The 14478-nt window shown below is 38.4% G+C and overlaps 1 protein-coding gene across 1 annotated transcript in view; it reads left to right on the top strand.

The window, feature by feature from the left end:
- The window catches only part of LOC126176757 (regulation of nuclear pre-mRNA domain-containing protein 1A-like), a 50659-nt gene that overhangs the window by 15609 nt on the left and 20572 nt on the right, over nucleotides 1-14478 (top strand). Inside the window, exon 2 of the mRNA XM_049923926.1 lies at nucleotides 1702-1941. Within this exon, the coding sequence (XP_049779883.1) occupies nucleotides 1702-1941 (240 nt within the window). The remainder of the gene's footprint in view (nucleotides 1-1701; nucleotides 1942-14478) is intronic.

Below are 14478 nucleotides of genomic sequence, written 5' to 3'. Positions count from 1 at the left end.
CCATAAACAGAATGTGCCAAGCACAGCCAGTACCAACACAAATCTAACAGCAACATAAATAATATGTTGTCAACACACTCTCTTCGATAGCAAGCCTAGACTTCTCAATTTAGGAACCACTCCGATCAGAAAGCACTATGTTATCCCATCGACAATGTCACATATAATGTTCGCCGAATGGAGATGCAGCAACTTTCAACCTCATACCTTCTCCACAAACATAGTACTTTGCACATACTCAGCTATTAATCCAAACAGAAATTTAATAGTGTTTGACACATCGTCCCTCCTTGTGGCAGGCACAGTTGTATTTTGTACATTTTACTATTAATGTGATTTAGTGTTTATGTGAGATGTTAGTTTTTCACCAACCTCCCCACATTTTCCCACAGGTGTCCCATTAGTTTAAATATTTATCATTAAGAATTTGCTCAGTTTTGTATTTCATCAGTATGTTTGCACACCATGGAAACATTTAAGAGTATGGGTCATGATTTTGAAATTGTGTGTTCCGTCTCGGTCCTTGGCGTGACGTCATTGGTCAGAGTTTACAGATGGTATCAAATGCCCTGGTTTCTCCCTTAGTGCTATCTATCAATCCATCATATTTATGATTTCTCTGTAGATCTGTTTTGGCTTTGTGTTAAAAGATTATTGGCTTACTGTAGCCAAAATTGACTTTCTTCTGTTATCTTAGTTGTATGATGTCATAACATTTTGGATTCTTTACATGTCCTGCAGAAGTATTGTTCATCTTTAAGGAAAAACTGTAAGAAGGCTGGGTCACTAATTTTTTGATGGCACTGAGATATGATTGTTATTCAGGACTTTTTGATACCTTGTGTCATGAAGTTTTTCTATTAGATCCTTAAATGGATTGTACTGTTTTATGAAATGTCATCTCAAATTCTAGTCTCAATAAAGTCATCAGTCATGACTTTGCTGAATATTTTGCAACTACAGGTGCCGCCCCCCCCCCCCCCCCTCTCTCTCTCTCTCTCTCTCTCTCTCTCTCTCTCTCTCTCTCTCTCTCTCTCTCTCTCTCTCTCTCTCTCTCTCTCTCTCTCTCCCCTCCCTACCTGTTAGAACTTCTCTACTTTCACCATGTTAATATTTAAGTGAACAAAAATAAGAATATATCCTCTAAGAGTACCCATCTTATATAGAACTTACATTAATTCTGTGAAAGAGACATGGATGTGACTGTTAGGGGGTCTATGTAAGCACTGTATAACAACTTGATAAATTTATTTTGCTCTTTAATGTCTTCCACTAATAGCTAAACATCTTTCCTTCAAAGAAATATCACGTCTTTTAACTTTGAAGTCCTGTCTTTAATGCAAATACACGAGTTTCTTCTGTTTAACAATGTCGTGTAGCAATATGCTAGTTTAAGTTCATTTACACCAGTGATCAGTAATGCAGACCACCAAGCTATCTATAGCTTCCAATTGAAGAGTGATAAAGCCATTGATGTGTACAACTGATGGATGTAAACTAATTAAAAGCTTAATTTCTCATATGCTGTGGAGAATATAGTAGTTTCTTGTACCTTTCTTTATGTTTGTTGTGATATAATTTTACTGTACACTGATTGTAACAGTAAATCTTTGTCCATCTCTTACAATCGTCACCATTTTCTGTAAAAAAAAAAAATCCACTGTTCAGATGTGTTCTTACTGGAATTTTTTTGTTTTCTAGGATGTCCAAAGAAAAAAATTGTGTACATGTACCTCGCAAATGACATTATTCAGAGAAGCAGAAGAAAAGGCCCTGAATTTGGCCAGTCGTTTGAGAGAGCACTCAGAAAAGCATTTGAAAAATTATCATTACCACAATCTGATGAAGACACGAGGAACAGAATTTACAGGTTATTGAAGATATGGGAAGACAGACATGTTTACCATGAAACTGTAATTAATGATTTCCGGAAAGTATTAGGTATGGGCACAGGAGTATTTAAAATAATGATGTAACATAATGCACAGTTTAACAGTTAATGCTCCCACAGATGCACTGTCGCTGCTTGTGCTCATTATTGTTTTAAATGAAAAGTAGCGCTGCTATTTTTTGTAGAAGTTGAGTGGAGATCATTTTTGAAGCTGCGTGATAGGAGTATGGATCAACACTGTTACAAACTGATTTGTTCCTGTGATGGCCATGATGCTTGACACTAATTCAATAAGACAGAAAACAAATATTTGTGTTATGCAGCTTCAGCCATACAGTTACATAAAAAACTGCCTCTATTTTTTTTAACAAACGAAAGATGCTGAACAACATTGTACACTCATTGATTAAAAAAATTTAGCACCCAAAGGGAAGGGTGAAACAAAATTGAACTTGGGGGGGATGAGGGGGTTGGTGATGCTGTCTCAGTGATAAAATCGAATCAAACCTATAAAGAATTTGACATAAGTCCACTTATCAGTATGATGATGCACGCTCTCCAGTCTCAGTAAATGCACCAATTTGATTGGTGAGGGTGTCATAAAACCATTGTATCCTTTCCTGATGCTAACCGCCCCTTAACTGTTGTAAGTAGTCCTTGATATTCTGGATACTAAATCTACAGCATAACCCTCAACCTAACTAACAGTATGTGGCAATGGGTACTTCTGGTATCATTAAATGATCTCCCCTTCCCTGTTCCACTTGCAAATGGTGTGTGGGGAAAAATGATTGTCCGTCATCCTCTGTAGTAGCTCTAGTTTCTCGAATTTTCTTGTCATGGTCTTTCATGAGCTGTATATGGGAGTAATGTTGTCAGACTCTTTGCAGAAAGTGCTGTCTCGAAATTCCAATAGTAAGGCTCTCCGTGATGCACAATGCCTCTTTTGTAATGTCTGCTACTGGAGTTTGCTCTGCATTCTTGCAACAGTTTCGCACAGTCTAAAGACCTTGTTACAAAAATGCCGATTTTTTGTTGAACCCACATTGATGAGTAATACTTAAGAATCAACTGATCAAGTGCCTTATGAGCCACTCTTCATGGGTGAGTAGGTTTCCTTAAGTCTTCCAGTGAATCTGACAGCTGCTTTACTTGCTATTTGTTTTGTGTGGTCATTCCATTTGCTCTGTGAAGTCAGGAAAGAGGGAAGGAGAGGGAAAGACAAAAGGATGTGGGTTTTAAGGGAGAGGGTAAGGAGTCATTCCAATCCCGGGAGCGGAAAGACTTACCTTAGAGGGGAAAAAAGGACAGGCATGCGCGTGATGCCACTTCCTTATACACAAATATTCCACACGTCCAGGGCCTCGCTGCAATGGAGCACTTTCTTTCACGCCGACCACCTGCCACCCTACCTAAAACCTCTTTCCTCATTACGTTAGCCAGCTTCATCGTGACCCACAACTTCTTCACTTTTGAAGGCCAGACATACCAACAATTAAAGGGAACAGCCATGGGTACCAGGATGGCCCCCTTGTACGCCAACCTATTCATGGGTCGCTTAGAGGAAGCCTTCTTGGTTACCCAGGCCTGCCAACCCAAAGTGTAGTACAGATTTATTGATGACATCTTCATGATATAGACTCACAGTGAAGAAGAACTCCAGAATTTCCTCTCCAACCTCAACTCCTTTGGTTCAATCAGATTCACCTGGTCCTACTCCAAATCCCATGCCACTTTCCTTGACGTTGACCTCCATCTGTCCAATGGCCAGCTTCACACGTCCGTCCACATCAAACCCACCAACAAGCAACAGTACCTCCATTATGACAGCTGCCCCCCATTCCATATCAAACGGTCCCTTCCCTACAGCCTAGGTCTTCGTGGCAAACGAATCTGCTCCAGTCCGGAATCCCTGAACCATTACACCAACAACCTGATAACAGCTTTCGCATCCCGCAACTACCCTCCCGACCTGGTACAGAAGCAAATAACCAGAGCCACTTCCTCACCCCCTCAAACCCAGAACCTCCCACAGAAGAACCACAAAAGTGCCCCACTTGTGACAGGATACTTTCCGGGACTGGATCAGACTCTGAATGTGGCTCTCCAGCAGGGATACGACTTCCTCAAATCCTGCCCTGAAATGAGATCCATCCTTCATGAAATCCTCCCCACTCCACCAAGAGTGTCTTTCCGCCGTCCACCTAACCTTCGTAACCTCTTAGTTCATCCCTATGAAATCCCCAAACCACCTTCCCTACCCTCTGGCTCCTACCCTTGTAACCGCCCCCGGTGTAAAACCTGTCCCATGCACCCTCCCACCACCACTTACTCCAGTCCCGTAACCCGGAAGGTGTACACGATCAAAGGCAGAGCCACGTGTGAAAGCACCCACGTGATTTACCAACTGACCTGCCTACACTGTGACGCATTCTATGTGGGAATGACCAGCAACAAACTGTCCATTCGCATGAATGGACACAGGCAGACAGTGTTTGTTGGTAATGAGGATCACCCTGTGGCTAAACATGCCTTGGTGCACGGCCAGCACGGCCCACTAACACCAACCTATCCGAACTCCGGAGATGGGAACTTGCCCTTCAATATATCCTCTCTTCCCGTTATCCACCAGGCCTCAATCTCCGCTAATTTCAAGTAGCCGCCACTCATACCTCACCTGTCATTCAACAACATCTTTGCCTCTGCACTTCCGCCTCGACTGACGTCTCTGCCCAAACTCTTTGTCTTTTAATATGTCTGCTTGTGTCTGTATATGTGTGGATGGATATGTGTGTGTGTGTGTGTGTGTGTGTGTGTGTGTGTGTGTGTGTGTGTGTGTGTGTGTGTGTGTGTGTGTGTGCGCGCGCGCGCGCAAGTGTATACCCGTCCTTTTTTCCCCCTAAAGTAAGTCTTTCCGCTCCCGGGATTGGAATGACTCCTTACCCTCTCCCTTAAAACCCACATCCTTTCGTCTTTCCCTCTCCTTCCCTCTTTCCTGATGAAGCAGCCGTTGGTTGCGAAAACTAGAATTTTGTGTGTATGTTTGTGTGTCTATTGACCTGCCAGCGCTTTTGTTTCGTAAGTCTCATCATCTTTGTTTTTAGATATATATATCCATTCCACGTGGGAAAAATATATCTAAAAACAATGATGATGTGACTTACCAAACGACAGTGCTGGCAGGTCGATACACACACAAACATACACACAAAATTCAAGCTTTCGCAACAAACGGTTGCTTCATCAGGAAAGAGGGAAGGAGAGGGAAAGACGAAAGGATGTGGGTTTTAAGGGAGAGGGTAAGGAGTCATTCCAATCCCGGGAGCGGAAAGACTGACCTTAGGGGGGAAAAAAGGACAGGTTCTTGAGTATATATAGGCGGGTATTCACCTTCTCCTCTTTACCGAATCTACCATACAATTTTATCCCGCCTATATATACTCAAGAACCTGTCCTTTTTTCCCCCTAAGGTAAGTCTTTCCGCTCCCGGGATTAGAATGACTCCTTACCCTCTCCCTTAAAACCCACATCCTTTTGTCTTTCCCTCTCCTTCCCTCTTTCCTGACGAAGCAACCGTGGGTTGCGAAAGCTTGAATTTTGTGTGTATTAATAATCTGACAATTAGCCAACCGACATTTAAAAGCAAATTAATAGAATTTCTGAATGACAACTCCTCCTACTCAATAGAAGAATTCTTAGATATGAAGTAGTAACTGTAAAAAATATTAATTAATTGTTTTGTGTAAAGAAACCTTATGTTAAAGTGACACATTCCATACCACTACGAAATGTCGGATTCATGATCTATGGAACAAGGATTAATGTATGTATGAATCAGGTTTAACAGAACTTCCAGAAAACTGCAGTTCTGAAAAAAGCTCTGTTTCAAAAGCAAATTTGAGAGGTACCGAGTCATAAAATTGATTTAAACTTTATAACAGCTGGCCCTCAATTTTATAGCATCCTAACTCGCACGATATAAGATCGAAGTGTGCATTCAGCATAATCAGTATGCCTATGCAGCAGTGTAAACGAGGAAGAGGGGGCGAGGGATTGTGGGGTGGCAGGTAAATAATCCATATGTCAATATTTCGCTATGAAAAGACACTTAAATTGTTTACACCTACCTTTGCCGTTTACAAGAGCCTGAAAACTATTTTTGCCGTCGGCCAGAAAGCGATGGAGATCATACTGACCATAATTACCAGTTTGCAAGTCCACATTGCTTTGTCCTCACAGAAAGAAAATGTTTGTACTTGCGATTTACTTACTGGAATCTCTGCAAAGTTGACGCACCATGTAAATGGTTGTAGCAACTTGGTGTGTCACCTCTGATGGCGCCATTCACTGGCTGCAAGCAGAGTATCTTTGCGGAATTAGACAGTGTTTTGTTTTCCAAAGTTGTATGGCTTTATCTCTGTGACAAGTGACTGTTCATATCGGTAAACAGAAACGCTATACCGTGTGTGTTGACTTGTGGAATTAGCTTTGTGTTGTTTAGCTGTTCAATTTTGTGTATTTGACGAATTTTGCTCATACCTGTTTTACGTATTTGGTTTGTGGACACCCCGTTTCAGCAATCGAGTGTTTCAGAAAAGGCACAATGAATGGAAGAAAAAATCTTTTCTTGTTTCAAAGGGAGATGCTGTACAGACTGCTTCACTGATTACTCCAAATGAATGTGATAGAGCCGGCAGGTGTGGCCGACTGGTTCTAGGCGCTACAGTCTGGAACCGCGCGACAGCTATGGTCGCAGGTTCGAATCCTGCCTCGGGCATGGATGTGTGTGTGTGATGTTCTTAGGTTAGTGAGGTTTAAGCAGTTCTAAGTTCTAGGGGACTGATGACCTCAGAAGTTAAGTCCCATAGTGCTCAGAGCCATTTGAACCATTTTTTTTTATGTGATAGAACTTCTTCCAGCAAGAAACTTTGTACAGCAAAGAAAATTTGAAAACTATGAAAGTGACAGTAATGATGTGAATGAAATAATTAACATTTCCTTGCTCTCTAATATTTTGAAACATAATGTATTATGCCAAGTTTGTAAAGAAAAGGGACTGGAATCGAAAATAACTCCACACATTGGTTTGGCATGTAAAATGTTATTGTAGTGTAACAAATGTGCTGCAGAAGTTTCGTTTTCCAATTCTAACAGTATTCCTCGTAGTTGTAATAATGGAAAGAAGGTGTGTGATATAAATGTTAGGCTAGTGTATGGCTCGCTTTGCATTGGCAAGGGCAGTGCTGCAGGGACATTGTTATGTGGAATTATGTACTTGGCAAAAACACCAACCAAGCTTGGATTTCATAATGAATTGGTGGGATCTTCTGCTGAAGATATTGCTCAAGCAACAATGAAGAAAGCAGTTGAGGAAGCTGTGACAGATAATGGGAATTGTAGAGATTTAACTGTTGCTTTAGATGGACCATGGCAATGTAGAGATCATAAATCTCTAAATGGAGGTATGACAGCTACCAGTGGAGACATTTGCAAAGTAATTGAAGTTGCTATTCTCTCAAAACATTTTAGATGTACGGGCAATACCAAGGACGAACATAGTGAAAGTTTTGAAGCAAATTTTCACGGCACGAGTGGAGCGATGGAAGCAGAGGGAGTGAAAGCAATTTTTTCCAGATCGCAGGAGTGGTATAATGTACAATACACTAACTATCTAGGAGATGGTGATTCTAAGGGATATAAAGCTGTAGAGGAACTCAAACCTTCTGGTAATGAAATTCACATTAAAAAACAGGAGTGCTTTGGACATGTGCAGAAGCGCATGGGGGCTCACTTGCGCAAACTAAAGCAGACATTAGGATCCCAGAAGCTTAGTGATGGTAAGACCCTTGGAGGAAGAGGAAGATTTACAGATGAAGCAATTGATAGATTGCAGAGGTATTATGGGTGTGCAATTAGGCAAAATACAAGAAGCATTGAGCATATGAGGAGAGCAGTATGGGCATTATTTTTTCGTACTGCATCAACAAATGAGCACCCACAACATTCACTGTGCCCCACAGGTGATGACTCATGGTGTAAGAACCAATCAGGAAAGGAACATGCCCATAAAAACAGTTTGCCAAATGCTGTAATTGATGTAATTAAGCCCATATTCAGAGAATTATCACAGCCAAGTTTATTGGAAAAGCGTTTAATGGGAAAACACAAGATCCAAATGAAACTATAATTAATTTAATTAGGATTAGGATTCCCAAAATAGTGTTTGTACAGAGAAAAACATCGCATTTTGGAGTGTGTGATGCAGTGGCAACATACAATGAAGGAAACATTATCAAATGTGATGTGCTGAAACGTTTGTGTTTCCAACCAGAACACAACACCATTTCCACAGTGCGCCTAATTGATGAAGAAAGACTAAGAGGTGCAGTAAGAAAAGACAAAAGCATACAACATGCAGCAAAAGGGAAGACCAGTGAAAAGGAAACTAACACTGGAAAAAGAAGAGGGTGCTGATAATCCATCATTTGGGGCAGGAATGTATTAAAAAAACTTTGGAAGCCATTTCCTTTAACTTTAAAATTTTCATCTTTGAGGAACATTTTCTCAAAAACTGCTAACAGTATATTAATGAAATTTTTATACAATATTTTTTACTTATTTTCCTTCATTGTTATAACAAATTGTAAAAAAAATTGTATAATTAGTTACAGAAGAAAAAGTGCAGCATTTTATAGAAGAAAATAAACATCTGTTAAAAAAAAATTGTAAAACAAAAACCAATAAATATTTCTTAACATGACATTATAACTTTGTAGAGAAATATTGACTGAACATGTAGTCCAAATTTAAGAGCAATATGTTTAATGGTTTTAGAAAAAATTTTCCTTCTATTTGCTAAAATTAACGTGGAGGAGGTGGATTGTTCCGGCTCCCCTTAACCTCTTCACGGTGTGTTTGAACGTTTTGCAAATTACGAATAAAAATTTAAAATCAACTGTACTGCACTATACAGTAATTGGATCTTGTTATTGTACAGTACTATATTACAGTACTTATGACAATGCAAAAGTAATATGGTCTGTGTAGTAACTTTTTCTGTGATACTAGTACTACATGAGAAACAGAGCATTTGCATCACATGTTCAGAATGGTGATCACTGGCATTCATGCATAGGATCACTTTGTGGACAAAGGGTGGCCTCCATCTTGCTACTATTTCCTCTGTGATGGCTATACAAGCATCAATAATGTTGTTGTTGCTAGTCTTCTGGTGTTATTTGTCCTCTGGTGTTGTTGGAAAATTTTAGTAGGTAGCTTCCTTGACTGCTTCCTGCACAAAAAAAAACTAATAGGCCCACCACATCCAATCCACCTAGTATGGTATTTACAGTCCAGAATTCATCATGCTCATAAGGTGTTATGCGCAGGGCATCCATCATGCTGATACCACATGACCATCCTCTGATTCAGAAGTACGGCATGCAAGAGAACAGGAAGAGTGTGTCTTAAAATCAGGCATATTGTCTGCCATTTTGGTTGGCATTTACAAAGAAAGGTCCAATAATGGTATCTCCAATAATTTCGCACCAAACATTAACGTTCCATGAATGTTGTTGGTGTTCTACCTGTTGGAGCCATTGTTGATTGGTGATGGACCAATAATGCATATTTCTCATATTGACATTTCCTTTGTTCAAGAATGACACTTCATTGGTAAAAAGAACATCTGAGAAGAAATTAAGATTAGTGAGAAGTTTTTGCTGAGATCACTGACAAAATTGAACTCTTTTTGTTGAAGTCATTTCCTCGGAGTTCTTGGTGTAAATGAACGTGGTAAGAATGGAATTTATGGCATTCCAGAATGTGATGAGCACTTGTTTTTAAGACGCCAACTTCATGTTGATTTCATCGTGTGCTTACTTGAGGATTCACGGTTATGGCAGCGAGCGAGCACAGTGACCTCAGCATTTTCGTGTGTTCATGTTCTACGACAATTGTGAGGTCTTGCATTTAAACTTCCTGTTACACTTAGGTAAGAAATGAGACTATCAAACATCCAGTGAGAAGGTGATGGTCTATCAGCGAATCGTCTGCTATACAGTAATTATGCGTGAATGGAATTTTGCTTGCGTACAGCAAATGACAGTACAGGTATGTACAGCAGAGTCCAGGATAGACATAACAACACAATAATTATGGTTTTATGTAACAGTGCTGAACATAAACATGTGAATTAATAAATTATTTCCTGTCAACATACTTTCTCTGTAGATCATGTAATGGTCGCCTAGTCGTAGATATTGCTAATTGCTATAATCGCACTATTTCACTCCCATTTACGGAGCTTGTTAGCACTTGATGTTAGGTTGGCGCCATTAAAATGCATTGTGTTGTAGGAATCGCTGCTACTTGCTGCATCACTGCTGTCTCTCGGTGCTGATGCTGGCTCTAAATCTGGTTGTCTAGGGTTAAAAACATGAGGTCCCGTGTTTTTTATGTGCTTTTGATGATAAAGAACGAGCGAAACCAACAAATATGCAAACTTCAAATATTTATTACTCTGGTGGCCATCTTAATTCCACTGTCCACCAAAGACCATGACTCAACACAAAGTAGTACTTCCGTTACATGTTCTTTGCAGTGTTTATCCACCTCAAACAATAACACACAAACACACTTTACCAAAGTGACATTCCGACTGCCTCTCGACCCTTCTTGCTGCTTGTATTTATAACATTGTCAAAGAACTACTAAAAAGAGATATAGTTTACAAGTCACATGTACATCTGTTATCATAATTTGTGCAGAAAAGTTATTAATTTGCATCGAGTGACATAATTTAACATGTTATTAAAATGACAGACAGATTTGTTGACTTGACAGAATAATTCTTTGTTACAAAAAGGCCGTTTTTTAGAAGTTTGTCAATTGACTTCTCTAATTTGCATAAATAAGTAAATAACATGAATTATTAAGAATTACATTGGTTTTCGTCTAACATAGGATTGCTTACGTGAATACTGAGTGAAAACGCTCCTAGTGAACAAATAGGTTTCACTGGGTGATTTTTATTTAAGGAGATCCAAAATACCTAAGTTGGCCACTATTTTTCGTACTTCATATTAATTATTTAAGATGAACTTAGTGTTTTTACATGATGACATTTGCTGTATCAGTGATCAAGTGATATAAACTTTTGTGTGGGTCAGTTACTCAGTATAATTTAATGGGTTGACTGTTTATGCAGACATGTTATGCAATCATTGTTAACATACACAATAACTTTCCTATAATCATAAATACTCGTTAAACTGGTTGAATTTGGAGGGTATCGCATACTTCGGTACAGTAAAGCCTTTAATATGTTCTGTTACAATACCCCCCTCGGGTAATATCATTTACAGAACGTTAATGATATTAGCCGACTAGGACTAATGTGTCAAATGGTTAAAATTTGGAAAAGTACTACTTTAATAATTTTTTTGTTTTACTATGCATAATGTGTATGTATACAAGGACCGTTACAACGTTTCAAAATGACTTTTTCCTGCAAATATTTTAGTTGTGTTGTTTCAAATGCACTTTGTGTTATGTCATTCAGTATGACAGCATAATAAAAATATTTAGTAATATATGAAAAAAAAAGTTAATCTTTGCTCCCAGTGAGCCACATGGAAAATGATCAAAAACAGACACAAATATATCACCTGCGATTTTAAGATATATAAAAAATATATGTAAATTATTTCAAAGTCAGTTCTCATTGAGTCACAGATTAATCAAGATAATAGAAGGAACATAAATATTTTACATAGATGGACAGGTCATATGTCCATAGGAAAATATTGCAACTGTCTGCTCTTTTTGAGCCACATAAAAGAAATGAAAACAAAGAACATAATTATAAGTATGGACATGATATATAAACACAAACACTAGAGAAGTCACATGTATGAATATAATATGCATTTGAAGAAAAAAGGGAATATTTAAAAAACTTGTCTCCCATTGAGACACATAGTCAAGACAGTACAAGAACATATTAATACTAAAGTTGGACACTTAAATTGGTCACAACATAACACAAACATCAAACTTGGTGAACATCTGATTAGCTGTAGAAAATTGTACACAAATCACATGCCTAAGAACACAATAGTAACAAAATGATGGGTCTTGCACAACAATTTTTACATTGTCTTTTATTTGGTGCAAGTATGTCCCATATTCAACAATACAAAAGGAAAGTAATAAATGTTTGTCACCTTCTTGCCCGTTGCAAGTAAAGAAGATGTCTCAAAATTTAATATTCAATAGTGACAATAAAAATATAAAACCATTCTCTCAGAGATCTGGAACTTTTCCAGGGTCTGTAGGATGAGTGGTAGTTGCTATTTGACACACCCCGTAAAATCTTTGCTGATAACATGCTTTACGGAAAATGGGTAAGTAACTGTATTCAAACAGGGAAATGTGCTTAATAATGTTTATATGGTTTCAATTCAGTGATGTTTCTTAATCCAAATAACCTTCTTGATCTGGGAAAGATAAGTGTATACGCACTAGGATGTGGGCTTTCTTTTATTTCAAATGGACTAATGTCAATGTTTACTTGAACATATGGACAACCTAGCTTTTTTATAAAGTTCACTACGGATTCTTGTCCACCATGTAGGATACAAGGTTGCACTTACCTTTGCTAATTCTTTCCAAAAGGCATCTTTGTTTATACAGTGTCCATAGTTGTTCCACAAAACTTCTAAAAACTTTTCCCCTTTTTCTTGAAAACACACATTTACATTCCATCCCTTTATATTTTCTTTAATATTATTATTATTATTATTACCATTCTCATAGATTAGTGTTTCATAGTTCCCAATCGGCAATAGCTTGTCCTCAGATACACATTCCCTAGTCTGCATTTCACTTAAATTAACCTCATTATTACCCATATTTGTCACATCACTTACCTTTACCACATAATCACTTTTCAATTCTACGAATACTTTTATTTCTTCCTCCACACTCTCATCAATAACATCATTTGATTTAGGATCATTATTTAAATGTCCCTCTATTACTTCTTCCTCCTCCTCCACAACCACCCCATCTTCAGTTTCCCCCCTATGTATCTGAATCTCAGCAATTGAGTCTTTGGCTCCATTAAACACGTCGTCATCCCCCTTCTTATCAAATAAACCCCCCAAAACAGATTCTATTTGTGGTGTGTCTGACTTGTTATTAACACCAGTATCTTTTTCAGCCCAACTATGGAACTCTGCAATACCTTCAACTTTTGCACTTTCACTAACTACCTGTGCTTGAACACGGTTTTTATTAACTGTATCACTTTTACTCATAGTATCCCAAAACCTTTTATTAAATTCTAATTTATTCATTCTAACAGCATCAGTATTTTCATGGTACTTACTCTTTACATTGTATCCTCTCCTTTTCCAGTTTCGGTTATGTGTTGTCCTATCATAATATTGTCTAGCCCCAAAACTATGGACATCTAGTGGGACTGTCCACCGTTTCCCGGCTGGTTCCCTCGGTCTGTCAGTTTGTAGTTGTCGTTTTGTTCACTAGTTTCAGCAAACCCCCTTCTATCTTGTTCTCTTCCCCAATACCTATTTCTATCATTCCTGTTATCTCTCCTCTATCCTCCCTCCTGTGTATTGTTTCTGAAATCATTTTCATATCTCCTATCTCCCCTATTTGGAGCATTATTTCCCGAATTTTCAAAGTCTCTCCTCCCATAATAATCTCTATTTACATTCCTGTTCCACCTCCCATACTGGTTGTTGCCAGAGCCAAAACTTTGGTTATTTTCTCTTTCCAAGGCCCTATCTAATCTACAAATTTCAGGAACTCTTCCATTGAATCGTCTGGTCCATGGACCAATTCCCACTGCAGTCTCTCTGGTAACCTTCTTTTTAAAACATCAATTTGTGTCATAATATCAAAAGAGTTATTCAAGTGAGCAAGTTTTTTCAATTGATCTCTGCAAAATTTTTGCATTCCCCCTACTTTCCCTCTATACATACACTGGTCCATTTAGAAATTCTGACTTTAATCTGGCTTGTATGGATTGTGACCAAAATTTGCAAATAAATTTAGCTTCAAACTCTTCAAAAGTATTCCAAGAATCATTATTCTCATTTGCCCAGGATAGGGCCTCCCCTTCTAGAAACCGTTTTACTAACTTAATTTTTATGTTATCTGACATTCCTACAACAAACATATCCTTACATTGGTGAATAAAGTCAATAGGGTGCAGATTTTCACCAGGAAAGCATTTCACTTGGATGTGCCCATACATTGTATTTTGATTGTAAATTGTTTGTTAGGACATCAATGCGTCCTCCAATTGTGTATATTTAGTGTGTATATTTTCTACTTTTGTATCTATATTAGTGGTATACAGGTTGTATTCTTGTTTAAGGTTTTCTGATGTTTTGTCTATTTTCTGATCTAATCTTTCAACTTCAGTATCTACTCTGTTGTAGATGACAGCAATGCTGTCTGTGTTAGCTTGTATGTTTTCATTTAAACTTTCAACTTTAACTTGAAATTCTTTTCTGAAGTGTATCAACTGTTCTCTAGTGTCCTTACTGAGGGTAGTT

Source organism: Schistocerca cancellata, chromosome 3, assembly GCF_023864275.1.
Source record: "Schistocerca cancellata isolate TAMUIC-IGC-003103 chromosome 3, iqSchCanc2.1, whole genome shotgun sequence".
NCBI classification, from domain to species: domain Eukaryota; kingdom Metazoa; phylum Arthropoda; class Insecta; order Orthoptera; family Acrididae; genus Schistocerca; species Schistocerca cancellata.
Note: the sequence above shows the minus strand (reverse complement) of the source record. Positions and strands in the feature narration are given on the sequence as shown.